We start from the raw sequence: 24394 nt of genomic DNA, 5'->3' as shown, positions 1-24394 counted from the left end.
TGAATACCCCCTTCTCTTTTTAAGACAGACCTAGGAGACTGGAGAATTCCTGTCCTCTGTTGCACCAAAAGGGAAATATTAATTTACTTGTTTGTAAGGGGAAATTCTTATAATACAACCCAGAATTAATAATTTATTACAAAGATTTCTTAGCTCCTCAGGCAGAAGTCCTAAAAGTGATACAAATTGTTATTTTGATTACTTTAATGGGATTTTCCCCTCAAAGCCTGAGCTCATTTGCTGGTGTAATTTGTAGCCAGGCAAACAGTAAAAACAGAGCCTAGGGAAGAGAAAGTTTGCAGCAACTTGGCCGCTGCAGGTCACATAGCACCTCGGTGCAGCTCCCATCCCTCCCACCTGACAAGTCCAACCTCTCTGCCCCTCCAGAGCAAAAGCCCTCCCGCCTCCTCTCGACCTCCCACACTGCCCAGCCAGCCCCAATCCCTTAGCCGTCATAACCCCGTACCCCGTCTCTGCCCTGCAGAACCTCTGCTGTGGCAAATGCTCCTGGACGATAATGATACAAATAACAGTAACAGAAGTAACATTTATGGAGTGCCTGCTACAGGATGGACCTTTTGTTAAATTCTATGTCCATTTTATTTCATCTGTATAACCAAAATGACACAAGAACTGTTATTATTCCATCTTCCATATGAGAAAACTGAGGTTAAAGCAGTGGCAAGGCCAAATTAGTGTAAAAATAATAACTTTGCACACAAAGGAAGAAAAGCTAATGTTTGTTCTGGAAGTGATGGTGACCTGTATACTCAAACCCAGGAATAGAGAGTCCCACAGACTCTGGAGGTAAGCCTGCAATCACGTATTACCAGGATCTCCCAAGAGGCTCAAAAGTCAGATAACAGGTGGCAAAGTCACCAACAGCTGCTTTGGAAGCCTGCGCTCCTCACCACCACGCTGTACTGCCTAGAGAAGTCCTCCCCACGGTGCTCCCTGACGCCCTCTGCAATGGGAAGCCCCCTTCCCTCCTCTCCCTACCACCTTCTGGACAAGGCAGAGGGGTCTGCGTGCTCACTGTGCCCCAGCCCCAATCCCATCCACACTACCCAGCCACAACACCTCCTTGGAACCCCTCACTATCTGGCCCAGACAGTCCCTCCATAGTGTTAATGAACTGCCTACCTCCTTCCTGACAGACGCCCCCTTCCTGGGGCTCTCCACTGACATCTTCATCTGCTTTCAACCTTACTGAGCACACCGCTTTGACTCCACTGATCTTAACCTCCATTCCCCTGCTCTAGCCCCATGGACAGCCATGAGTAGGATCCTGTCATTTAGATCTGGTCCATTTCCCAGACCTCAAACCTCTAAGCATCTTCAGAACACACTCTCATCCCAATCAGCCGGCTCCTGCCAGGGACACCAAACAGTTACAACAGGTGGATAAAGTTATCTGCCCTCTTGGTGGCCTGAAATGATAATAGCATGGCCAATTCCCCTACCCCAACCCTAGAATTGTCTGTATTTTCTTAAAAAGCACTGACACTGAGCTGGGTGATGTGATGGTCTTCAATAAATTCACCCTTGTGTTTCATAGCCAAGTTATCAGAAAAGAATCAACAAATCCAACTCTTCTCCAAAATGGACGAGAGGAAAGGCAAAACCACATCGGTCACAGAATGCTGAAGCTCAGAGCTGGAAGGGACCCTAGTGGTCATCTCTTCCAAGGTCCCATCCAATGCGTGAAGACTTTCCTTGGCCTTCCTCCTAAGTGGCCGCACTGCCCATGCCAGCCACTCCTAGCGACAGGAAACCCACAGCCCAATCCACATGTGGTCAGCTCTGTCTGGAAGGTTTCCTTTGACTGATCTGAAAGCTGCCCGTAATTTCCATCTAGGTTCTGGGCCTGTCCATTAGAACCACAAAGAAATCTGCTCCTCCTCCACAGGAGCCCTTCTAAGATCAGACTACACTCTCATGTATCCGTTGTGTTTTCTCTTCTCCAAGCCAACCAGTTCCAGTTCCTCCACAAGTGCCTCACAAGACAGGTCTGGGGGTGGGGAAGCAAGAGGGGTGAAGGTGGGGGTTAAGGTAAGTGGTGGTTCAAGGTATAAGCCCTGGACTGTGACTGCCTCGCTTTAAGATGTGGCTGCAGATGTTTCCACCTATGGGTCTTGGGACAAGTTGTCCTCTCTCTTTTCGGTTCTCTCATCTGTAAAATGGGAACAACTGTACACCTCCTACTTCATAGAGCACAGAGAGGATAGGTAAGGAGCTATACAAAGAGTTCCGCACGGTCCCTGGCACATACTGAGGGCTTAATAAATGCTAGCTCTTAGGTCAAGTCCCTTCCCCCACCCGGTCACCCCTCTGGTCATGTTCCAATTAGCTGCCATCCTTCCTAAGGTAAGGCACTCACCTGGAGTCCTACACCACAGGTGTGGTCTGACCAACACAAAAGAAAGCTTTCACTGGCAGTCACATGACTGAATTCACGGACAATAAAAACCCCTAGATCTTTCTCACTGGTGCTTCTGTTTATCTTCATGTCCTCTTGCTTCAATTTTCTGAAATATCACTCATATAACTATGAAGTTATTATTTATGAAACCACTGATCCTTTCCTATCCCGAGGCCAGTCCACTCCCTGCTATCGCTATAACTATTCACCTACTGCTATTTTGAGAACATATAAGTCTAGAAATCTTCTTTCGTTAGTTAATGCTAGCTCTCTAAGGAGACACAGATTAGGCGAGCAGGAGGAAGAGAGCCTTCCAATTTTTTTTAGTATGATTCTGTCCTGTTTGAATTTTTTGCAACATGTATCTGCTACTTCTGCTTTGCCTTATTGGAATTTGCTGCTCTTTTGGTAACTGCTTGACTTGAATGCTTAGCTCATTAGTTTTATCTTTTTAAAAATAAATTGCAATTTAAAGCTATGCATTTCCCTCTAAGTACCATGTTAGCTTCATTGCACAAGTTTTAAAATGCAACACTTATTTTTGGGGGGCTTGGGTTTTTTGGTTGTTCAGTTCTAATATTTCATCATTTCTGTTAGGATTCCTTTTTTGACCCATGGAGTTTTTTAGAAAGTTGATTTTCTTTCTTAACTTTCAAACATACAGAAGATCGGAGGCCATAATTTGAACTATTAATTTCCAATGTTAGCACAGTCTGATCAAAGAACATGGTCTATGATGCAAATTTTTGGTATTGTTGAGATTTGCTTTCACAACTGGCACATAGTCAATCTCTGTAAGTGTTCCTTCCACGTGTGTTTAAAAAGTATGTGTAGTCGCTAATTGTTGGCCTTTTATATGTCTATTTGATCAAACATATTATGTTGTACAGAGCTTATAAATATGCCTGCCAATTTTTTGTCAGCTTGACCTATCCATTAGTAAGAGGGGTATGTTAAAGTCCCCAAAATATATATTATGGAATTTTTAAAAAATCAGTTCTTTGACATTTTTTGCTTTAAAAATTTTGAGACTCTCTTGCTAAGGACATACAGTTTCAGGATTGCTGTATCTTCCTGTGAATAGTTCTTGATCCTCTTTGTCTTTGCAGATCCTTTGGGCCTAAAAGTTCATTTCATCTGAGAGTGATAACACATTTGATTTGGTTAGTATTTGCCTGGTCTATATTTTCCTATCTCCTTATTTGCAACCTTTGAGTACCATTTTGTTTTAGGTTAATTCCTATAAACAGCGTTATTTCTGGGTTTTGGTTATTTTTCATATCTTCTGTATCATCTGACAAATTCAATCTATTTATATTTATTGAGACTACTCAAATGTTTGTATTTATTTTTACTATCTACCGTCTAATTTTGTATTTTTAATTTACCATGCTTTTTTCTTCTTTCTTCTTCTCTCCTGTCTTCTATTGGATCCACTGGGTATTCTATATATCTTTTTTTGCCTCAGCTGATTTGGAAGTTATACACTCCATTAACATGACTTCAGTGATTACCTTCATGTGCTCATCTCCATCCTTGACATAACCAAATCTAAAGTTTATCAGTGTATCTATCCTCCTCTTGGGTAATACAAGGATCTTAGAATTTTTAACCCATTCCCAATATTACATATTATTATTGTACTTTCTTCTATTGGTTTTTAAACCCACCAAAATTAGTCATTATCTCTACCATCAGTAGTTATTTAGATTATCCTTTGTTTATCGATGTGTTTGGTTACCATTGCTCCTTAAATCCCACCCCTTCTTTCTGTGTTTCATATTCTTCTTGTAGGCAACGTATAGTTTGGTCTTGTGTGTTTCTTCAATCCACTCTGACAATCTCTTTTAATGGGTATATTTAGACCATTCACATATAAAGCAAGCATTGTTCTAGCTGGATTAATATCTACTATGTTTGTTATTGTTTCCTATTCATTGAACGTGTTCTTTGTTTCATTCCCCTCCCTTTTTCTTCTTTCTCTGGGTTTAATTAAATATGTTACAGGATTCCACTTTATCTGCTTCACACCACTGAAAAGTACACTTAACTATGTTTAAGAGGGTAATTTTTACATTACATGTTTTTTTACCACAATTAAGAAAAAATTTTAAAGTTAAAAAAAGAAGTTTTAGTGGTTGTCCTACGAGTTTTCAATACACACTTATAACTAATCTAAGTTCACCTTCAATTAACACTATACCTCTTCAGTTGTAGTACAGGAACCTTCTAACAGATAGAGTTTTCCCAATTCCCCCTTCCTGCCCCTGCTGACATTGCTGTCATTCATTTCTCTTATCCGTATGTCATAATCATCCCATACATTGTTACTATTATTACTTCAAACAGTTACCTTTTAGATCAATTAAGAATTAGAAAAATCAAAGACTTTATTTTCATTTATTCCTTCTCTGACTCCCCTCCTTGCTTTTTGTTTGATCTGAGTTTCTGACCTATATTATTTTCCTTCTTCCTGAAGAACTTTTTGTTCTTGCATGATAGGTCTTCGAGTCATAAATTCACTCTTTTTGTTTGAGAAAGTATTTCTCCTCCACTTTTTGTTGTTGTTGTTGTTGTTAAGTAGGCTCTATGCCCAACATGGAGCCCAATGTGGGGCTTGAACTCAATGACCCTGAGGTCAAGACCTGAGCTGAAATCAAGAGTAGGATGCTTCACCAACTGAGCCACCCAGGCGCTCCTTTCTCCTTCACCTTTGGAGGATAATTTCCCGAGACACAGAATTCTAGGTCGGTGGGTTTTTTCTTTCAATGCTTTAAATATTTCACTCCACTCTCTTCTCTTTGCATGGTTTCTGACATGAAATCCACTGTCATTTTTATCCCTGTTCTTCTAGAAGTAAGGCAGTTTTTCCTTCTGGCTTTCATCAAGATTTTCTCTTTGTCGTTAGTCTTCTGATGTTTGACTATGACTATGTGTAGGTGTAGATATCGAAACATCTTGATGGTCTCTGAGTTTCCTGAATCTGTGGTTTAGTCATTAATTTTGGAAAGTTCTCAGCCATTACCACTTCAAATACCTCTTCTTCAACCTCTCTTCCTCCTTCTGGTATTCCAATTATGCATATGTTACTCCTCTTAAAATTATTTCACAATTCTTGGGTGTTCTGTTTTGGTGATTTTGTCTTTGTTTTTGTGGGTTTTTTTCTCTTTGCATTTCAGTTTGGAAGTTTCTGCTGACACATCTTCAAGCTCACTGATCCTTTACTTGGCTGTCCTGTCCACTGAGGAACCCATCGAAGGCATTCTTTATTTCTGTTATTGTGCATTTCCCTTTGATTCTTTCTTAGAGTTTCCATCTCTCTGCTTACGCTACCCATCTGTCTTTCTGTGCTGCCTACTTTTTCCATTAGAGCCCTCACCATACCATACTTGTTTTAAATTCCTTATATAATGAACCTAAAATCTGTGTCACATCTGAGTCTGTTTCTGATGCTTACTTTGTCTCTTCAGACTGTTTTTTCTTGCCTACCTTTTTGCTGAAAGTTGGACATAATGCATTGGGTAACAGAAACTGAGGTAAACAGGCCTTTAGTAGAGGTTTTATGTTAATCTGGAAGATCTCTGGTGTAACTCTGTATGCTCCTATTTCTGCAGATTTCAGTAGCTGTTTGCCCTCGACCTCAGTTCTTTGGTGGGTCAAGAAAAGTTGTTGATTTCAATTTGCTCAGCTTTATTTGTTGTTGTAAACATGGAAGTAATGACTTCCAAGCTCTTCATATGCTAGAGCTAAAATTGGATGTTTCTCATATCCTTTTTCCTGAAATACATCCTTCAGCAATTCAGCAAGTCTGTGAGTGGTAAACCTTCTGTGTACTTGTCTGAAAATGTTTTTATTTGCCTTCACTGTTAAATGATCATTTATCTGAATACAGATCAATTGTTATTATCTCTTAACACAGATATCTTCTACTATCTTCTGACTCCAACTGATGCTGGAAAAAAGTGTTTTGTCAATCTAAAATTTATACTCTCTCTGGTTGCTTCTATAACTTTCTCTTTGGCTCTGATGTTCTTCAATTTCACTACTGCTTTGCCTAGATGTATGTGACACATGTCTTGTTCTATATATTCTTTGGCCATTATTTCTTCAAATATTGTTTCACCTCTATTTTTTCCTATTTATTTTTCCAGAGCAACTCTTAGATACATGTTGGACCTTCTCATAAACTCTGCTTTATCTGTAACCCTCTCTTACTTTTTTTTTAAGACCTATTTATTTGAGAAAGGGAGAGAGAGCATGGCGGGGAGGGGCAGAGGGAGATGGGGAGAGAGAATCTCAAGCAGACTCTGCGCTGAGCGTGGAGTCTGACACAGGGCTTGATCTCACGACACTGAGATCATTACCTGAGCCAAAATCAAGAGTCAGATGCTTAACCATCTGAGTCACCCAGGCACTCCATGTAACCCTCTCTTTCTTACTTCCCACCTCCTTAGACTTCTATACTGCATTCCCAGCAATTGCCTCAGCTCTGTCCCCCAAATCACTAATTTTCTACTCAGCTATGTCTTATCTGATATTTAATCCATGAATTCAAATCTTAATTTTGATGACTAATAAAATTTTTATTTCCAGAAAATGTCTTTGGTTCTTTTTCTAATCTACATATTCCTTTTTCATGGTATTTTGTCCTTTTGCAGTGTTTCCAGTCCTTTCTTCATCTCTGTAGACATTTTATAGTTTCCTTCAGATTGTCTGTTATTTTAGGTTCTTTCAGTACTAATTCTTCTGGTTATGTCTCCATTTCCTCCTCATTTCCTTGTGTGGTTTGCAACTTTTTAAATTGTGAGCTCATCTTCAGTGGTTATTGTTTGCTCTGTAGGCATATGTTGTGTGGACTAGATTGTGGAAGGATCAGGGGGAGGGTTTTTCATGTGCTTCTGTTAGGCATCTCAAGGATTTCACTGATAGGAGTCCAGTTTTTATATTAATTCCTCTTCTTGAGTTTCTTGGGAATAATATAAAGTGAGATACCACACTTGTATGTGGCACAAACTTGGGATTTTAACCTCCCATGGGAAACTTCTGCTCTACTCTGAGTCCCATGCAGAATCAAAATTTCTGTTGCTTTCATCAGCCTGGAGGCAAAATGTGCCCATCACTCATTACGTGGAAAGTGCCACCCTTCTAGGTTTCAAGTTTTTTGCAGAAGTTTCAGTTCTAACTCCCATATCACACAGGTCTAAGGGCATATCTTCAGTCTCAGCACCAGCATCAACACCCCCAGCCCCTGTTCACTAGGAACTATGCCCAGGACTGGTAAGTACCCTGGGCCCCTGGGACATTAGCTCACACACTTAAAGTTCTGGCTCTGAGCTCCTTCCTAATTTCCAGCTCCCAAGGATTTCCCTATCTTTAATTCAACCTCAGATATATATCAAAAACATTTTATTGTTATATTTGATCCAGTATTTCTATTGTTTGAGAATAAAGGGGTGCCTATAATAGCTGAGACCTTGTTATCAGAACCAGAAATCTATGTATGGGTTTGTTTGGTTGGTTGGTTGGTTTTTGTTGGTTTTGGGTTTTTTTTTTTTGTAATTTACAGAACAATAAAGTTTGGCTTTCTTAAGAGCTTTTAAATAGCCAAATTCCTTAAGCCAAACTTGCAGTGCACTCTCAACACAAACAAGCTATAGGAATGGAGTAGTCTTCTGTTTTTTGTCTTTTTGTCTTTTTTTTAATTGCAAATATTGCTTAGCGTTGGGTAGGGGGAAATATCTCAACCCCAAATTCAATTTTTACACAGTACCTTTGGCTGCAGCTCTTGCTGTTATTTTATGCCACACAGCACAGCACAGGTGGTCAATGTCACGGACATAAAGTATCTGAAAAGATTTCCTGGATGAATGAATGCATGAATGAATGAATGAATGAATGAATGAATGAATGAATGAATGAAAGAACATCCAGGCAAGATGCAGCTCTTTGACAATTTGCTTGTAATCTTTAAACTCCACATACACAGAATTTCCTTGTCATCTAAAAGAGTGGAAGGGACAGGAAGAAAAACTAAACAAGTCAAAATAAAAATAAGAGATGGAGTTCCAATTTGTTTTATTTCTCAACACAAAATGTTAGAGCTGGAATGGATCTCAAGGATGACCCAGTCTGATCCCCCACCTCAAGTGCAGAAACCATGACCCAGAGAGAAGTGACTAGCCCAAGAGGCATCACGCAAGCCCAGGGGCCTGTCCCATGCTTTTACACTATGGCAACTTGCTCTCTATTTATCAGAGAGAGAGAGAGCACAAGCAGGGGAAGCTCCCTCAAACATTCCTCGATCTTGCAAAGCAGGCACGATGGTTTTTCTTGGGAAGCCACCCTTCTGCTTGACCCACAGGAAGAGAAAGAATACTCAGAATATTCCATTGTTTAGAAAATATTTTAAAAACTGTTCAGGAAGAAATGGGCATCCCAGGCAAGATTCTAAGGAGTAGCATAAGTGAAAAAGGCTGAGGACCCAGCGTCCCTGTAGTTTCACCATTGGGTCACTTTAAGATGATGACAGCTGAAGGATAAGGGAAATACGGCTGGTCTAGAGACACCCAACTCCTCTGGAGATCTAGGGAGCAAGAATTCCAGCATAGTCTTTGCAATTACCTCATTCCGAAGGCAAGATGACATCCAAGTTAAATCTTGCTTGCATCTCAGTGTTCAGGAAGGTGTTTCTACTCCCTCTCCACATGCTGGGAAGAACTGGGAAGAGAATTCCTGTCCTTCTCCTTGCTCCTACCACCCTCTCCACTCTTATGGCTCCTTCCATGGAAAGAGTCACTCATCAGACTGGTCAAAGCCCAGGACATTCACCGGGTCACCCCCACCGTGCCTTAGGGTCAGAAGTCTTCCTCTGGGGGAGCCTGGGTGGCCCAGTCAGTTAAGCGTCTGACTCTTGGTTTTGGCTCAGGTCGTGATCTCAGGGTCATGAGATCAAGCCCCACGTTGGGCTCCGCACTCAGCTCTGAATATACTTCAGATTCTCTCTCCTTCTCCCTTCTCCCTCTGCCCCTCCCAATCATGCTCTCCCTCTCTCTAATAAATCTTATATAAAAAAAAAAAGTCCTCCTCTGTCATCAGGCTTCCAGGTACAACTAGGTCAGAGAGTGCCTGCTTCCCATGAGAATGTCCAGCCGCGCCCTCTCAGTTCCATCCTGTCCATCTGCAACTGTGTGGGTAAGCCGTCTGCTTCCTTAATCTCTAAAACATATGCCTCTTCCTTTCTTCAACATCCCCAAGTTCCTGCACACCAAGCCCACATCAGAGAAGTCAAATGCAAAACTACTAACTTCTCCTCATCAAGAGTTGAGTTGATGATGAGGTACATTCTTTTTTTTTTTTTAAGATTTTATTTATTTACTTGACAGAGAGAGCAAGAGAGCACAAGTAGGGGGAACAGCAGAGGCAGAGGGAGAAGCAGACTCCCCCGCTAAGCGGGGAGCCCAATGCAGGGCTCTATCCCAGGATCCTGGGATGATGACCTGGGATCATGACCTGAGCTGAAGGCAGATGCTTAACCATCTGAGCCATCCAGGCGCCCCTCTTTTTTTGGTAAGATTTTATTTATTTATCAGAGAGAGAGAGAGAGCACAAGCAGGGGGAGCGGCAGGCAGAGGGAGAAGCAGGCTCCCCGCTGAGCAAGGAGCCCAATGTGGGGCTCCCTCCCAAGACCCTAGGATCATGACCTGGGCTGAAGGCAGACGCTTAACCGACTGAGCCACCCAGGCATCCCGTTGAGGTACATTCTTAGAGACCAAATCCTCTGGGTAGGACATTTTCCCTGAGGTACCCTGGGGTGGCAGGAAGTCACAAAGCCCCAAGATAGTAGCACATCTTCCAAGCATCAAACTGGAAAATCTAGGAATGATGCCCCAGAATGTCTGGGATTTTTCTTAGTTTAACTTGGGCTACGAGCAAGGCTGCCTTCTCAAGCCCTGTGGTCAGAGCAGGCCTGCCCCCGCAGAAATGCACTGCGGAGCATGTGGTCATCACTCTCCCCCGGAAGACGGAGCCTCATGAAGCCTGCCGTGGCTCTTCTGTGCATGTTGCTGAGGACAGGGCCCCCCAGTGGAACCCCAAGTGACAATTTCCTTTCCACTCTGTTAGAAAAGGCATGGCCCCCTTTGGGGAATTGTCCTATTTTCCCCCTGGTGGACAATGAGAAGCACACAACTCATGGCTTCCCACTTTGCCTGGACCATCAGAAAGCTCAGAATCAAATCTGAGCTCAACTCTAGTAACCTGAGGGCCTGGCTGCAGAGCTGGGGGGCTTGGGGGTAGATGGGGGGATGCAGGGAAGCAGAGAGGAGTGGAGAGAAGCAGTGCATCACAGGCCACAATTCCTGTTCTGGGTTCCAGACTGGAGAGCAGGCCAACCCCACACAGGGCTGACAACTGTCCCCAAGGGTAAGTGACCTCCAGGGGTACAGTGACATGATCTGTACCTTGGCAACAGCCTCCTGTCCCCCGACCCTCCAAGTCTCCCCGTAGCAGCAGAATAATCTAATCTGTATTGGATTGGATCCTGATAGTCCCTGGTTTGCAATCTTGCAGCGGCTTCTCCTTGCTCTCAAGACAAAATCCAAGGCCCTGGTCCTAGTCCCCATCTGGTCTCCACCACCCCACCCCTGCACCACAGGCCGCTTTCTGCCACCCATGCTTACCAGCCCCACGGGGCATCTTGTGGTTCCTGGACCACAGTCTTTCCAGCCTCAAGCCTTTGTATAGGCTGTTCCCTCTGCACGGAACACTATTCCCGCCACACTTCCCCTTCTTGAGCTCAAAGGTGCCTCCTCACAGAGACATTCCCTGACCCCCCATCTAGATGAGGTCCCACTGAGGAGCACCTTCTGGTCCCATCTGAGGAGCACCTTCTGGTGCTCCCCAGAAGGTGCTGCTCCCCACCTCCCCACTCTTTACCCTTTAATCTTTCTCTTCAGAGCACCCATCACACTCTGCGATGGTTGGTCATGACATGCCATTTGTATTGGTATAATCATTTTGTCCACATCTGTCTCCTTTGCTGTAGGGTAAATTCTGGGGAGCACGTTTGTCTCTGTTGCTGCTGTGTCCCCGCACTTAGCACAGTACCTGGCCCAGGGGCGGTGCTCAATGAACACCTGCTGAATGAAACCACTCAATCAACTAGGAAGTGTCTGCCCGTGCAGAGGAAAGGGCACGGACTCCGGAGGACTGTCTACACCCGCAAACAGCAGGGAGCAGAGAATGCGGCTGAGCTACATCATCGGGGCACATTACTTAGTCTCTCTCTGCCTCAGTTTCCTTATCTGCCACATGAAGATCGTACTGCAGGCATCCTCTACTTCACAGAGCCATTGTGAGCTAGAGTCCTGTGTAACCCTATGTTGGGGTTTTCAATTAGTGATTCCTTTATCTTAAGTTATGCATCACCCCGCCAGCCCCCCTGCAACCTGTGGCACTTGTTGGTAGGATACGGGTCTGTTTAATCCTCCTCTCCACCCTCCTTCCCTGAGGAGGCCCTGCGCTCCTGGGCAGAGGAGGTCCAGTACCCTGTGTGAGCAGCAAGGCTGGCGGTGGCCGCCACCACCCAGACTTCTGGCCCTGGCTTCTTCACCAGGAGCCCCCACCCTGCTCTGCGCCTGAGGGGAAATGGGGTCATCTCCAGCCTCCCGAGACCTTGCAGCCTCCAGCTCCTTGTGCTCAGGGCCACAGCTCCAGTGACCCTGGCTGGCCCACCCTGGTGAGAGTTCCTGGGGTGCGGGGCAACTTCCCTTGAGTGTCCCTTCCACCCTGCAGCATTAAAGGCCTCCTTTTGTTGCCTCCCCTATTCCTTCCCCTCCTCCCACCAAACCCCTTTTGCTCTTCTTACCTTAGAATTATTCTTTCAGGTTGGAAGAGCCTTACCATTTAGCTAATCAAGTCCTCAGTGGATTAGTAAACTTCTGAAACAGCATATATGAATAAGGATAGATTCTACTTACATGCCTCTGGTGACAGGAAGCTCACTATTTAACAAGGGGACCCACTCAGCTGGTTAGAAAGCTTGGACTACTAGGAAGTTCTCTTAGCTTGCCTCCTTCCCTGTTCACATCCCCAAGTCTTCCCTTCTTCAGACCAAACAGCCCTAATTTTTCCAGTTATCCCTCCTAGGAAAGACTTACCAATTGTCTCTCCTAAACACTTTCTACTTCATCTGCAAAGGAGGAGCCTGGCCCTGAGCACAGCCTCGTGAGGGGAGGACTGGGGCGAGCAGAGCAGAAGCAGGTCACAATAGAACAGCAGAGTCACGGCCCTCAGACTTCTGCTCATCCCTCCACTGGGGTTCCTGTGGCAGCCCCTCCCAGGTGAGTACACTGACCCCGCAGGTGTGTTCCCAGGAAACCCGCCACCTGTACGCATCAGTGGGGCAGCCTGACTGGGCTGCACCTGGGACAGCCCCGGCGGCCACCAGCCTGGACCCTGGAGCCAGGGATCTGGCTTCCAATCTTGGCCCTGCACTCACTGCATACCCATGTGGAGTCACTGCTGACCTCCCTCAGCCTCAGCCATCCCGCCTACGCAATGGGGCTGGTAACGCTGCTGTGACTTTGTAATGAGATGGGACCAGAAGGTGCTCCTCAGAACAGAGCCAGGCACGTGGGGAGCAGTGAATACACCGTCGCAACAACAACCACTGTGGCAATGATTAGAACCTGATGCTTTCATGAACTCCCACACGAAGCAAGTCCGTGGGGACTGAAGTGTGTCAGGGCAGGCAGGACTCCTGGTGGGCCCGGCCAGGGAAGATTTAGAAACAGATGGAAGGGAAACAGCGAGCAGGAGCTTGGAGTGAGAACAACAACGTGAAGAAAGTCACCGGAACTGCAGTACCTGCCATCCTGCATGCTCACGGCCACCCCCGCTGCTGACGCGCTCAGGCTCACGCACACACATGCACACACACGCCAGCCCGCCGTCTGTGGCCCCCTTGCACGGAGGAGGAGCCCAGCGCACGAGGGGCAGTGAGAGGTCAGGCCTGGCCACAGCCAGAGCATCCTGGGGGCCAGCGGAGGGACGTGGGGCGGGTGGTGAAGGGTCGTGAAGGGGATGAAGGGCTGGGCCTGGGGTCTCAAGTGGGGGAAACCGTGAGGGCCTCTTAAGTGAGGATGGGCTTCGGGAAGAGAGATCCAACAGGAGCAATAGGGACCAGGGCAAGAAGCAGGAGGCCCCGGGAAGGTAGCTTCCAAGTGAGCAGAGTGGTGCCAGGCCACAGACACAGGGCTCTTCGGGGCACACCGCCCCCAAAGCAAAGTCAGACTTCCTCACCTCCACCTTCCTCTGGGGTCTGTTCACCGCCTACTTCTCCAGCCCCACTGTCCCTGTCTGCCTTTCACGCCTCCTACATCCCATTCGCCCAGACTGGCTCCCAGTTCCCTGCCATACCTTTGCCCACATCGTTCCTTCCACCCAGAACCCCCCTCCAGCCAGTTCCACCATCTCCACAGATCTGGATTCTGCTCATCCCTCAAGATACAGCACGAATGGCACCTCCTCCAGGAAGCCTTCCCCCTTCCTCAGCCTACCTCACACTCGTCTCCTCACTCCCTCCTCTTCCTGCCCCACCTCCTTCTGGTGGGCCCAGACCCACTACAGAGGAAAATGAGCTCCTTGAAGCAAGGAAGCATGCCCCGCACCTCATCTTTTTCCCCACCACCCCAGACCTTTTTCTGACTCAGGTAGGTGTTCAGACCATCCCCGATGACCAAGCTCAATTATGCTCAAAAACAGAAACCAGACCCTTCCCAGGAGGAGGACACCCACGGGCACAGGCCATGCTTGGCCCAGGCCCACCAGCCTGGAGAGATGCCACCATTCAGAGGGCAAAGCAGCACAAGCAAGGGGGAGGCATTTCTGGTGGCTTTCTCTTTTAGACAAGGGACAAGCCTTCTCCCGGTTTAACCCCCCATGACCTTTGAACTTCCTGGGAGGTCAGCAGCACGTCCCCTTCCCCAGCTGTCTTTCTGTCTCTGGCCCGATGGGAGGGAGGGCCCTGGGCTGGTTCCATTTTGCGCCCGTATTGATCTGTTGGCAGCAATGGGCTGGATAATTAGCCAGGAATTAGGGTTTCTATTACAGCCAGGAGGCTGCTCCAGCTGATTTATCACCTGAATAATTTACTGTGATTGAAAGGAAATTAAAATGAACTCCATTTGACAACTGTGAGCTTTTATGGGCTTTAGTGAAGGCTCAAAAGCCAGATTAATAGCCTGGTGTTGGTTAATAGTCTGCCGAGAGTAAATACGGCAGGCTGTGCTCCCTCGGCCTTTCCTGCCGAGGCCGGAGGAGGGAGCGGCGTCCGCGAGGGGCAGTGCTCGGGCGACAGCGACAGCGTCACTGCGAGTTTTACTCAGAGTCCACTGTTCGGAACACGCATGCCACCAGCGCTGTTTCTTTTCTCTTTTTTACCCTTCTCCTTCAGGGTGATGCTTACTCTCTCCACATGGAGGGAAAACAGAATTGCTTTTTCAATAACCACGTTGAGAAGGAAGTGTTTCTTTGCTCCGCAAGTGTGTATGCAGGACACCGGGGGCCAAGGGTTTACTAAGTGTCCATATAAAAGCAAGAAGCCCGGCCTATCCACCCAGCATGCAGATCTTGGTGGGAAGAGCGGCGAGGTGGGGGTGGGTGTGACTGGCAGGACCCCCACCTGGTCCCGAAGAGGAATGTTCTTCCTGCCAGTGGGTGGGCTGGGTAACTGAGGGGGATTTGACCACTCGAGCCCATGGCGAACCTCTGAGGATTCTGGAATAACAGACTCTGGCTGCAGAAGGCCAGTTCTGAGAACCAGCCAGTTAGAAAACGCTCCTGGAATCTTTTGGGGATAAGAAGGCCCGTGCAACCATCCAGCACAAGATGAGAACAGAAGACCTTAAAATCAAATTCCAGCTCTGCGGCCTCCACAAAGTCCTGGAAGCTCCCTGGGCTGAACATGGTGGGGAATAATCTGGGGGAAAAAATGTTCCAGTCTGTAAAATGGGGCTCTACCAATCTTACCCACACTGTTGAGTGGGCATTTCAATCGCGAGTCGAAGGAGGAGAGAGCATGGATGTGAAAGCCCTTTGGACACTGCACCGTACCACGCATGGGTGAGGAAGACCACTGCTGTCGAGCAGCTGCTGTGCAAAATCCCAGTTCCTGCCGCCACAGGTGTGGAAACTGAGGTCCAGAGAAAAAGCATCCCACCCAACAGGCCAGAGCCGGGACTCAGTTTGACTCAAGTCAAACCCCCTCAACCCCAAGGCCAGGAAAAGCCCTTTCTTCCCCACAGGCTGCTCAGTGAAACTGACAGCAAGACCCCACCAAGGCCACTAGACCATGGAGACCCAGGTCTGCTCACATATGGAAGAGATGCCCCCCTTGGCTGCCAGAGCTCTAGGCCCTCTTCTGGGTGCCATCACCAGGCCATGTTGCTCTGGGGCTCACCAGGCCAGGTGGAGAGTGGGCTCATACCCTTGACATGCACCCCTTCCCGGGCTGTGGCCCCTTGCTTTGGCTGTCATTTGTCTAGTGACTGGGAACCGGGAGCAAGGGTATGTCATTCATAGTCCAATGCCTGTGTGTGTGCCTGGCAGCCCCGCGGCCTCACCTTCCATCTCTCCTCATTACGGCCCATTACGAGGAGGTGAAGCAGATTAACCAGAAAGCACTGAGTCCGTCATTATCCCGCCACACGCTCGCCCGCAGGCCCCGCCTCGGAGCCCACACAGACACAGGCCCGCGGTCGCGTCCGCGCCGTTCTGAAGGACACTGCACAGCAAGACTGTAGGAACGGGGCCCTTGCAGGGTTTGTAACGCAGGTCTCCTCCCCGCCAGGCCCCATCTCTACATGAGCCTATCAGACCTGTCCCCCAACGTTGCCTCCTCTGTAACACCTCCCCCCACCCACCCCATGCTCCCAACTGAGGCAACCTCCCCACTCACCAGGGAACACAGAACCTTCTCCGTCGCCTTGCAGGTTCTGAATCCACGTCATGTTGCCCCTGGGAGACAGTGGGCAGACAGAGCTGATGCCTGACTCATCCCTCCCCACCTTGGGTGCCTGGTACTGTGCCAGCCTCATAGCCATCATGCAAGAAATATGTTGGATAAATGAGCATATGAATGTCTGAGCGAGTGAGTAAATACATGGATGGCTTCTGGACTTCTACTAATTATGAAGCGCAAATTTCCTGGTCATTCCAAGTTAAACGAAATAGGATGCAGATCTGAGTTTCCATGAGAATCACGTGAAACACAGAGCGAAACCCAGTCTCTAACACTGAACATCTGCATCAAGTTAACAGGAGCTTAACACAAGCACCGGAGGCTTCATGCGGTGGAGGCCAGGCTGACTGTAGAGGCCTGAGCCCTCACTCTTCACCACTCACTTGCTGGGTGACCTCGGACAAACCCTGTCCCCTCTCGGGGACTCTACAAGATGAGGGGGCTGAAAGCTTGCCTCTGCAGTCTCTGCTAGCTCTAAAATCATGTGACCTTGTCAATGGTTAAAAGATAAATTTTCTCCCCGATTCTGGAGAGAAAGGTAGGCCACATCCAAGGAAGTCTCCTTTTCTTTCTCCTCCTGCGTCAGATGGAATGTGGCTTCGGCAATTACTCAGAAAGGCTGTTTGTGATGGAAACAGACTGTTTTCCTGAAAGCTCAAGATCTAGAGTGTGTGGGATCAGCTCCATCCAGCACATCGGACCACCTTGTTACCGGACGAGATTTCACTTGTAGGAGAAAGACCAAAGTCTTAACCATAGTCTACAAGACCTGGCCCATCTCCCCAACATCACTGTCCCCTCTCCCCACGTCCCTGTGCCCTGAGGCCGAGCCATGCTGGCTCTCTTGGCTCTCATTCCATTCTTCACTCTTGCCATGCCCCCTCTTACCTCAAGATCTCGCACTTGCTATTCTCTCTGTCAGGCACCCTCCTCCCCACCTCCACATCCCTTCTCCTGGTTCTGCCCTACACCTCAGGGCTCAACATAAATGCATTCCTCCCAGGAGGCCATTGTGGCCTCCAGGCTGGCTCAGCCTCTGCTTTATTCTTTCAGAGAACCTCAGACATCCCCACCTCAGCACCTAGGACATCTGTAATCCATGACCTTTCGGGTTATTCTTACTGATTGTGGTTCTTCCACATACCTGTAGGCTCCCTGAGGGCAGGTCCAAGCCTATCTTGTTCACTGAAGTACCTAGTGCCTGGCTCCATGCTTTGCACATAGGTGATACTCCTCAATGTTTGTTAAGTGAATACATGACTTGCTCTGTGGCCTCAGGCAAGTCTCTCTGCCTGTCTGGGCCTGAGCTTCCTCATCTGAAAACAAAGTGGCTAGATGGTCTGAGAAAGCCCTCACAGGAACTGCTCAGACAGCCAGACTGTCATAAGATGGTGGCCCTTGAGGCTTTGCTCAGTCCTCACTACTCAACATCCCCCCTGGCATCTTTCCCCTCCACGGGAGCTTGTGCAGACAGCCTACATGGCTTTGAATGGTTCTGTGGGAAAACTTCAGAAGTGCCATCTAATGAGCATGTAGAGGAAGGTCAGCGAGGACACCATTCAGCAATGGCAGAGCAGCCTGACCAGTCATGCCACCGCCCCCACCCCCACCCCACCAGGCTGGCCGGGGAGACAGAAGCACCGAGGCAAGAAGCCACCAGAACCCCAGACAAGTCCTCCTGATCCTGTGGGAGGCTGCAACTATCCAAGTTTGGCCGAGAACAACGAGAAGCCTGTCTCGGAATAAAACCTGGCATCCTCGCCCACACCCCGCCAACCGCCTGGGGAGGGCAAGCCAAGCCTGCGTCCGGCCGGAGGTCCAGCGGGCAGTGAGTTGTGGGGCATACCTGCTCGGGCTTGATGGGCTCTGTGGTGGTGAAAATGTCCGAGTAGTGCTGCCTCTCAAACACACGGTCCAGCACCTCCAGCTGCTGCTGCGTGAACAGGTCTCCCCGCATCTGCTTCCGGAGGAAATCTCTGCCTGGCAGTGAGTGACCGTTGGGCACTGGAGATTCCTGAATACCTTGGATGAGCAGGAGACACGAAGGGGGAGTGCAGGTTACATGAGGTGCTGAAGAAAGGCATGTCCGACAGTGAGACTGGGAAGAGGGCCTGAGAAACCCCCACACCCACCTCCTCCCCTGACAGGAGAGGAAATAGACAGGGACTCAGCCAAGGGGCTCCTCAGCCAAGGGCACCCTGCCGGTCAGTGCAGAGCCAGCCTCCCAGAGCCATGTGCCAGGCACCATACCAAGCCCTTTTTACATGCGTCATCTCGTCCGAAACTCACAATGGCCCCACGGTAGATAACATGTCCCCCATTTTGCAGATGAGAAAATTGAGGCCTGAGAGGTCAAGTAATTTGCCTGAAGATTGGAGCTCAGGTTGACCAGGAGTCTTTTTAAAAAGATTTATTTATTTATTTGAGAGAGAGAGAAAGAGAGTGCGTGGCGGGGCGGGGGGGGGGGGGAGGGCGGGCAGCAAAGGGAGAAGGAGAAGCAGACTCCCCGCTCAGCGCGGAGCCCGACTCAGGGCTCGATACCACGACCCTGAGATCATGACCTGAGCCGAAATCAAGAGTTGGATGCTGAACCGGCCAAGCTGCCCAGGTGCCCCCCTGAGTGGGAGTCTTAATCACCAGGGGCCACTGCCTCTTCTAGACTGAAGCTCCCCACCCCTTGAAGGTACAGTTTCATCCCAGAGCTGATGCCCTCACCCAGGACATTCGCCACCACACCACGTGACCAGTCAGTAAAGCACTGTGCCGGGACAGCTGTAGAGAAATAGCTTTCATACAATTCTGGTGGGAGCCCATTGGTCACACACCCATGATAGACAATTTGACAAAAGCTATCAAAATCACAAATGCACATTTCCTTTGATAAAGCAGCTGCACCTCTGGAAATGTATTTTACCACTGGACTCACACATATGGGAAGTGATCTATGGACAAGGTTCTAGTAGCAAAAGACTGGAAACAACACAAGAATTGATTTGTAGGGGCTGGCCAAATAAGTTAGGGTGTGCTCGCACGGTGGAATACGGGGCGACTACATAAAGGAACAAGGACTCCCACTGTGAGCCGATATGGAAAGATCTTCGGGATACACCGTCACATGAAAAATAAACCAGCTACAGCACAGCATGTATAACGTATAACCTCCTGTGTAAGAAAAAGGAAGAAAATAAGACTTTATGTTCCTTTTGTATATATATTGCCAAAGGAACTCTGGAAGGCACCATGAGAAACATCGAAAGCGCTCTTCCTTTCCCCGAGGCAGGAGGTGAAGGGAGGGACACTCCTCATAGCATGCTTTTTGTTGTGTTTTGTCTTACTGCAGAACTTTCAATGTACCACTGCCTACCCAAAAACATGAATTATCAAGAAACTACAGGATTAAATTCTCTCTGTGTTCTGTATTGTTAGCTCTTCACACTGTTACAGGCTCTGGGGATGATGCTTACATTTCAAAGAAAATATTATGAGTTACCAATAAAAAAGAAAATTGCAGGGGGGGAGGGGGCGGCATCTGGGTGGCTCAGCCGGTTAAGGGTCTGCCTTTGGCTCAGGTCATGATCCCAGGTCCTGGGATGGAGCTCCCTGAGCAGGGAGGAGTCTGCTTCTCACTCCCCCTGCTCATGTGTGCTCTCTCTCGCTCTCTCACTCTCTCTCTCTCTCCCCCTCTCAAATCAATAAATAAAATCTTAAAAAAAAAAAAAAAAAGAAAATGGGATGAAATATTTTTGGTGAGCCTTGAGTTTGAACCATTCAAAATGAAAGACAGCAAGGAGGGAAAAGTTTCCAGCAAAGAAATGGCCTCCAGGGCTCTCATTCCTAGGGGCCCTCTAGGACCCAGCTGTTCATGCAGGGCTGACCTCTAGGACCCAGGTACTCATGCAGGTCTGACCACAGACACTGCTGGAATCCAGGCCTCTGCCTTGGCCATTAGGAAGCCCCAGGGGAGACCAGCACTCATCAGACCTCTCCCTGGCAGGTGTCCTCACACAAGCCTTGCCCGAGTCTCCCCCACGTCCCACTCTGCCAGCACATGCCGCCCTAGACCTCATCTATCATGTCATGTGAGGAAGGAGGCCAAACCAAGGAGCTTGAAGCAGTGGGGTGCTGTGTCACTGAGATGCTGCCAAAAGTGGGTGTTTCCCCAACTGTCCTATCTGGGGGCAGATGCAATGCAGGGTCTGACATTTGAGCAAAGACATCAGCTGTGGGTGTTCCCATGAATACTGGCCTTCTAGAGTCCTCCATGGAGGCTGACAGCTCCGAGCACCCCAGGATCTCTATAGGAAGGGCCTTCAGAGGCAGCTCATAAAACCCCCTGAGAAAACAGATCGCACCTCCATGTTGACCCAAGAGGATTCCATAGTCTAGGCTACAGCCTGAATGACTAGATACCCCAACATGTGGGCCACGATGGACGCTGGTCTCGCTGGCTGATGTCCTCCAGCCTAGAGTTTGGGCCCCTCCTCTGGCTACCTATGACACGAGTCTTCCACAAGACTGGTCCCTGTTCCTGCCCATGGGACATCATCCTCAGAGTTATTTTACCATCATGGCCTATCCCCGTGGGGACCATACCTACAAGGGCATCGAGACTAGCAGAATGTGGGAGCTCAGAACCCTGTCCATGCTCTCCCATTGGTTGGCATCTGCCAAATGACCCCATTATCAAAGGTACACACACACAGGAGGACACTCATCTTGCTCCTCCTCAGCTATTGCTCTGGCCTGTCATCCTGGCCCCAGTCACTCCTACTGAAGTATGACCTTGCCCTCGGTTCTCAGTGCTCCCATTGAGTTTCTCCCTGTCATAGACCACATCCGCTCTTAAAAGACTACTCTCTGTCCACCAACTTCACTTATACTCCCCAGCCCCATCCTGCCAGCCAGGCCCCAAACTCCTAATGAAGGCTCCTTCCTGTCAGCCAGTCCCTGATGACTCCCACCAAGGTTTCACTCTGCCCCCAGTTGGGCAGTGCCCACCACTTCCCTCCCACTCAGGCTGCTCCATCAGACACACTGGCCAGGCCATCCTCCCCCAGATGTCTTCAGGCTCCATCCCTCCCCCATGGGATTCACAGAACTGGGCTCTTTGCACAGCTCAGAGTTCTAGAAGGGCAGAGCTTCACCCCCACTGAGGAAACTGACGGTGGCTCTGCTGAGGGCTCCTGTGGGCAAGGTCACCATCTGGTCACTGAGTAAAGGCTCAGGGCCCATGGCCAACTCAAGTGTCTGCACCGGGGTCCTTGGAAGCCTAGCTCCCTGAGGACAGGTTCACGTTCTCCAAGCACAGACAGCCCTGCGGGGATCCAAGCCATCTTTTAGGAAGAAGACTTGCTGCATCCTTCTTTGGCTTTCTGAAAGTCAACCACAGCACCCATGGGCCAAGTCTGGGAGAGGGTCCAGGCTGTCTTGGTGACCCAGAAACTCCTAGTGGAGGACGGCGAGCTGGAAAGAGCCACCTCCCCGGGCGTGTGCCCTGACCTATGATCCCTCCCGCTGTCCCTGCCCCTCCAGCAACCCCCTTGCTTTCTCCATCGGGGAGGGAGGTGAGGTAGGTCTACCTTGTCACTCTCACCAATGCCTGACGTTGGTCATTTCCTGAGGAGGCTGGGACACTTCTACCTATATAATCACTCATTGAACAAATACGGATGAAGTGTTTACTCTGTACCAGGTGACGTTTGGAAAAAAACAACAGAGGATACAGTGATGACTAAGACAGACCCCGCTTTCCAAACTAGAAAGGGCAGCTCACTTTGGTCGATACTCACACAGCCATATGGCTACAAACTGTGATTACTGCCAAGTAGAAAAAGTGTCTAGAAACATATGCACAGGACTATGGAGAATGAGGAAGAGCTGTGACCGCACAGGGAGGAGTCAGGGAAGTCTTCCATGGGAAAATCATGCTTGAACGGAGAGTGGAGGACAAAGGGTCAGCTGGGCAAAGGGGGTGGGGGTGGGGAGGGTGTGCCAGGCAGAGGAGGCCCCCTATAAAGGCTTAGACATGAGAAGGAGACGAAAGGCACCGGATGGTGAGGGGAAGAGACCCCAGGGGACTGCGGAGAGGCAGGCGGGGGATGGCCAGGCAGCCCCGGAGCCCACAGAAGGCCACGGGGAGGACCTGAGTCCTATCAGGGGAGCACTGCGGGGCCACGGGAGGGGCTGGGGAGTAATCACCCTCCCCATTTCTCAGTCCCGGTACCTGAACTGCCCGTTCCTTTAGGTTAGGCTGTGCCTTTGAAGCCCTGCTCCCAAGCCTCATCCTTTGGCAAGACTCAGGGCTGGCAAGGTGAAGTTTGCACTAGTGGGCATCTGAATGTGATGCGTGGAGTCAGGCAGTCACCCACAGGTCATCCACCAGCCGCTACGGAAGGGAAGCCATTCCCCATGTACATGCGCACTGTTGCCAGGACAGACGCAGCCTGTGAGCACGCGTGCCTCCTCCTCCAGGGTGCCTCCCTTTCTGTGCCAGCTGCTTCATCTCCTACTCTTTGGGCTCTGACCACTCTCTCCCTTTTCTTAGGAGTCAACCCCCTGGGCCCCTCACTCTGACACTGCACTATTAGCTACCTCAGGGGGAAGCCACAGTTAATTCATCTCTGTCTCCTCCATGGGGAATATTTGTGGAATAAATGAACAAGTCAGTAATACCTGTGATGACCACCTTCATTCCGCAGGTCTGGTCTGCAAATGCCAGCATCCCTCCATCTGACCTCATTCATTCAATCATTCATTCTTCTCTCTCTCTCTTTTTTTTAAGATTATTTATTTATTTATTTATTTGAGAGACAGAGAGAGAGCACGAGAGTGGGGAGGGTCAGAAGGAGAAGCAGACTCCCTGCTGAGCAGGGAGCCCGATGCAGGACTCGATCCTGGGACTCCAGGATCATGAGCCGAGCCGAAGGCAATTGCTTAACCAACTGAGCCACCCACGTGCCCCCTCTCTCTCTTTTTAAAAGATTGTATTTATTTATTTGAGAAAGACAGCAAGAGAGCACAAATGGGAAGGAGAGGGAGAAGCAGGCTCCCCTTGGAGCAGGGAGCCCGATACGGGGCTCGATCCCAGGACCCCAGGATCATGACCTGAGCCGAAGGCAGACGCTTAACCGACTGAGCCACCCAGACACCCCCATTCACTCTTCCCTTAACCAACCTTAGTGAGCAGGTGCCACGCTAATGCTGGCATCAGCGATGGACAAGAGCTGGCCCGGCCCTGCCCTCATGGACTTCTGTTCAGTGGAGGAGGCAAATGTTAATTGAAAAATAATCAGACCAGAAAAGGCACACATGTCAACCAGGATGAAACCTCCAAGTGGCACCTGGGTGGCTCAGTCACTTGAGTGGCTGCCTTCGGCTCAGGTCATGATCCCAGGGTCCTGGGATCGAGCCCCACATCGGGCTCCCTGCTCGGCAGGAAGCCTGCTTCTCCCACTCCCCCTGCTTGTGTTCCCTCTCTCGCTGTCTCTCTCTCTCTGGCAAATAAATAAATAAAATCTTTAAGAAAAAAAAACCTCTGACAAAAAGAGGCCTAATTCTTAGGCCAGGGACACAGACAACCTGCCTCTGGGTACCACACATAGTGGGTGCACAGCAAGTGTGAGCCAAACAAACCAATTATATGCTCGGATACAGCTACAAAAATGAATACCCGAAAACCATCCCTGGCACAAGGGCAGGTCTGAACCTCCAAGTCTCCCGTGGAAGTTTCTGTAGCATTTCTCATCTGTGTTGCAAAGATGCCACCTGACTTCATTGGGGAACGTGGTCTTGGAGACAAGCTACAGAAACGCTCAGACCCATTTTATCCCAGGGAGAAAAATCTGAACGTGCAATGTGAATGGTATGCTTAAATATATGGACAGACATGAGCCAAAGTACAAAGGTATACGGGGGGCATGGTATCTTTAAATCTTTTTTTCTACTCCAAATCA

The 24394-nt window shown here is 48.7% G+C and overlaps 1 protein-coding gene across 1 annotated transcript in view; it reads right to left on the bottom strand.

The window, feature by feature from the left end:
• The window catches only part of PAX5 (paired box 5), a 183447-nt gene that overhangs the window by 101195 nt on the left and 57858 nt on the right, over nt 1-24394 (bottom strand). The window contains exon 6 of the mRNA XM_035016298.1: nt 18289-18464. Coding sequence (XP_034872189.1) covers nt 18289-18464 — 176 coding nt within the window. The remainder of the gene's footprint in view (nt 1-18288; nt 18465-24394) is intronic.

This window comes from Mirounga leonina, unplaced genomic scaffold, assembly GCF_011800145.1.
Source record: "Mirounga leonina isolate KUSES-001 unplaced genomic scaffold, KU_Mleo_1.0 Mir_170, whole genome shotgun sequence".
NCBI lineage: Eukaryota > Metazoa > Chordata > Mammalia > Carnivora > Phocidae > Mirounga > Mirounga leonina.
Note: the sequence above shows the minus strand (reverse complement) of the source record. Positions and strands in the feature narration are given on the sequence as shown.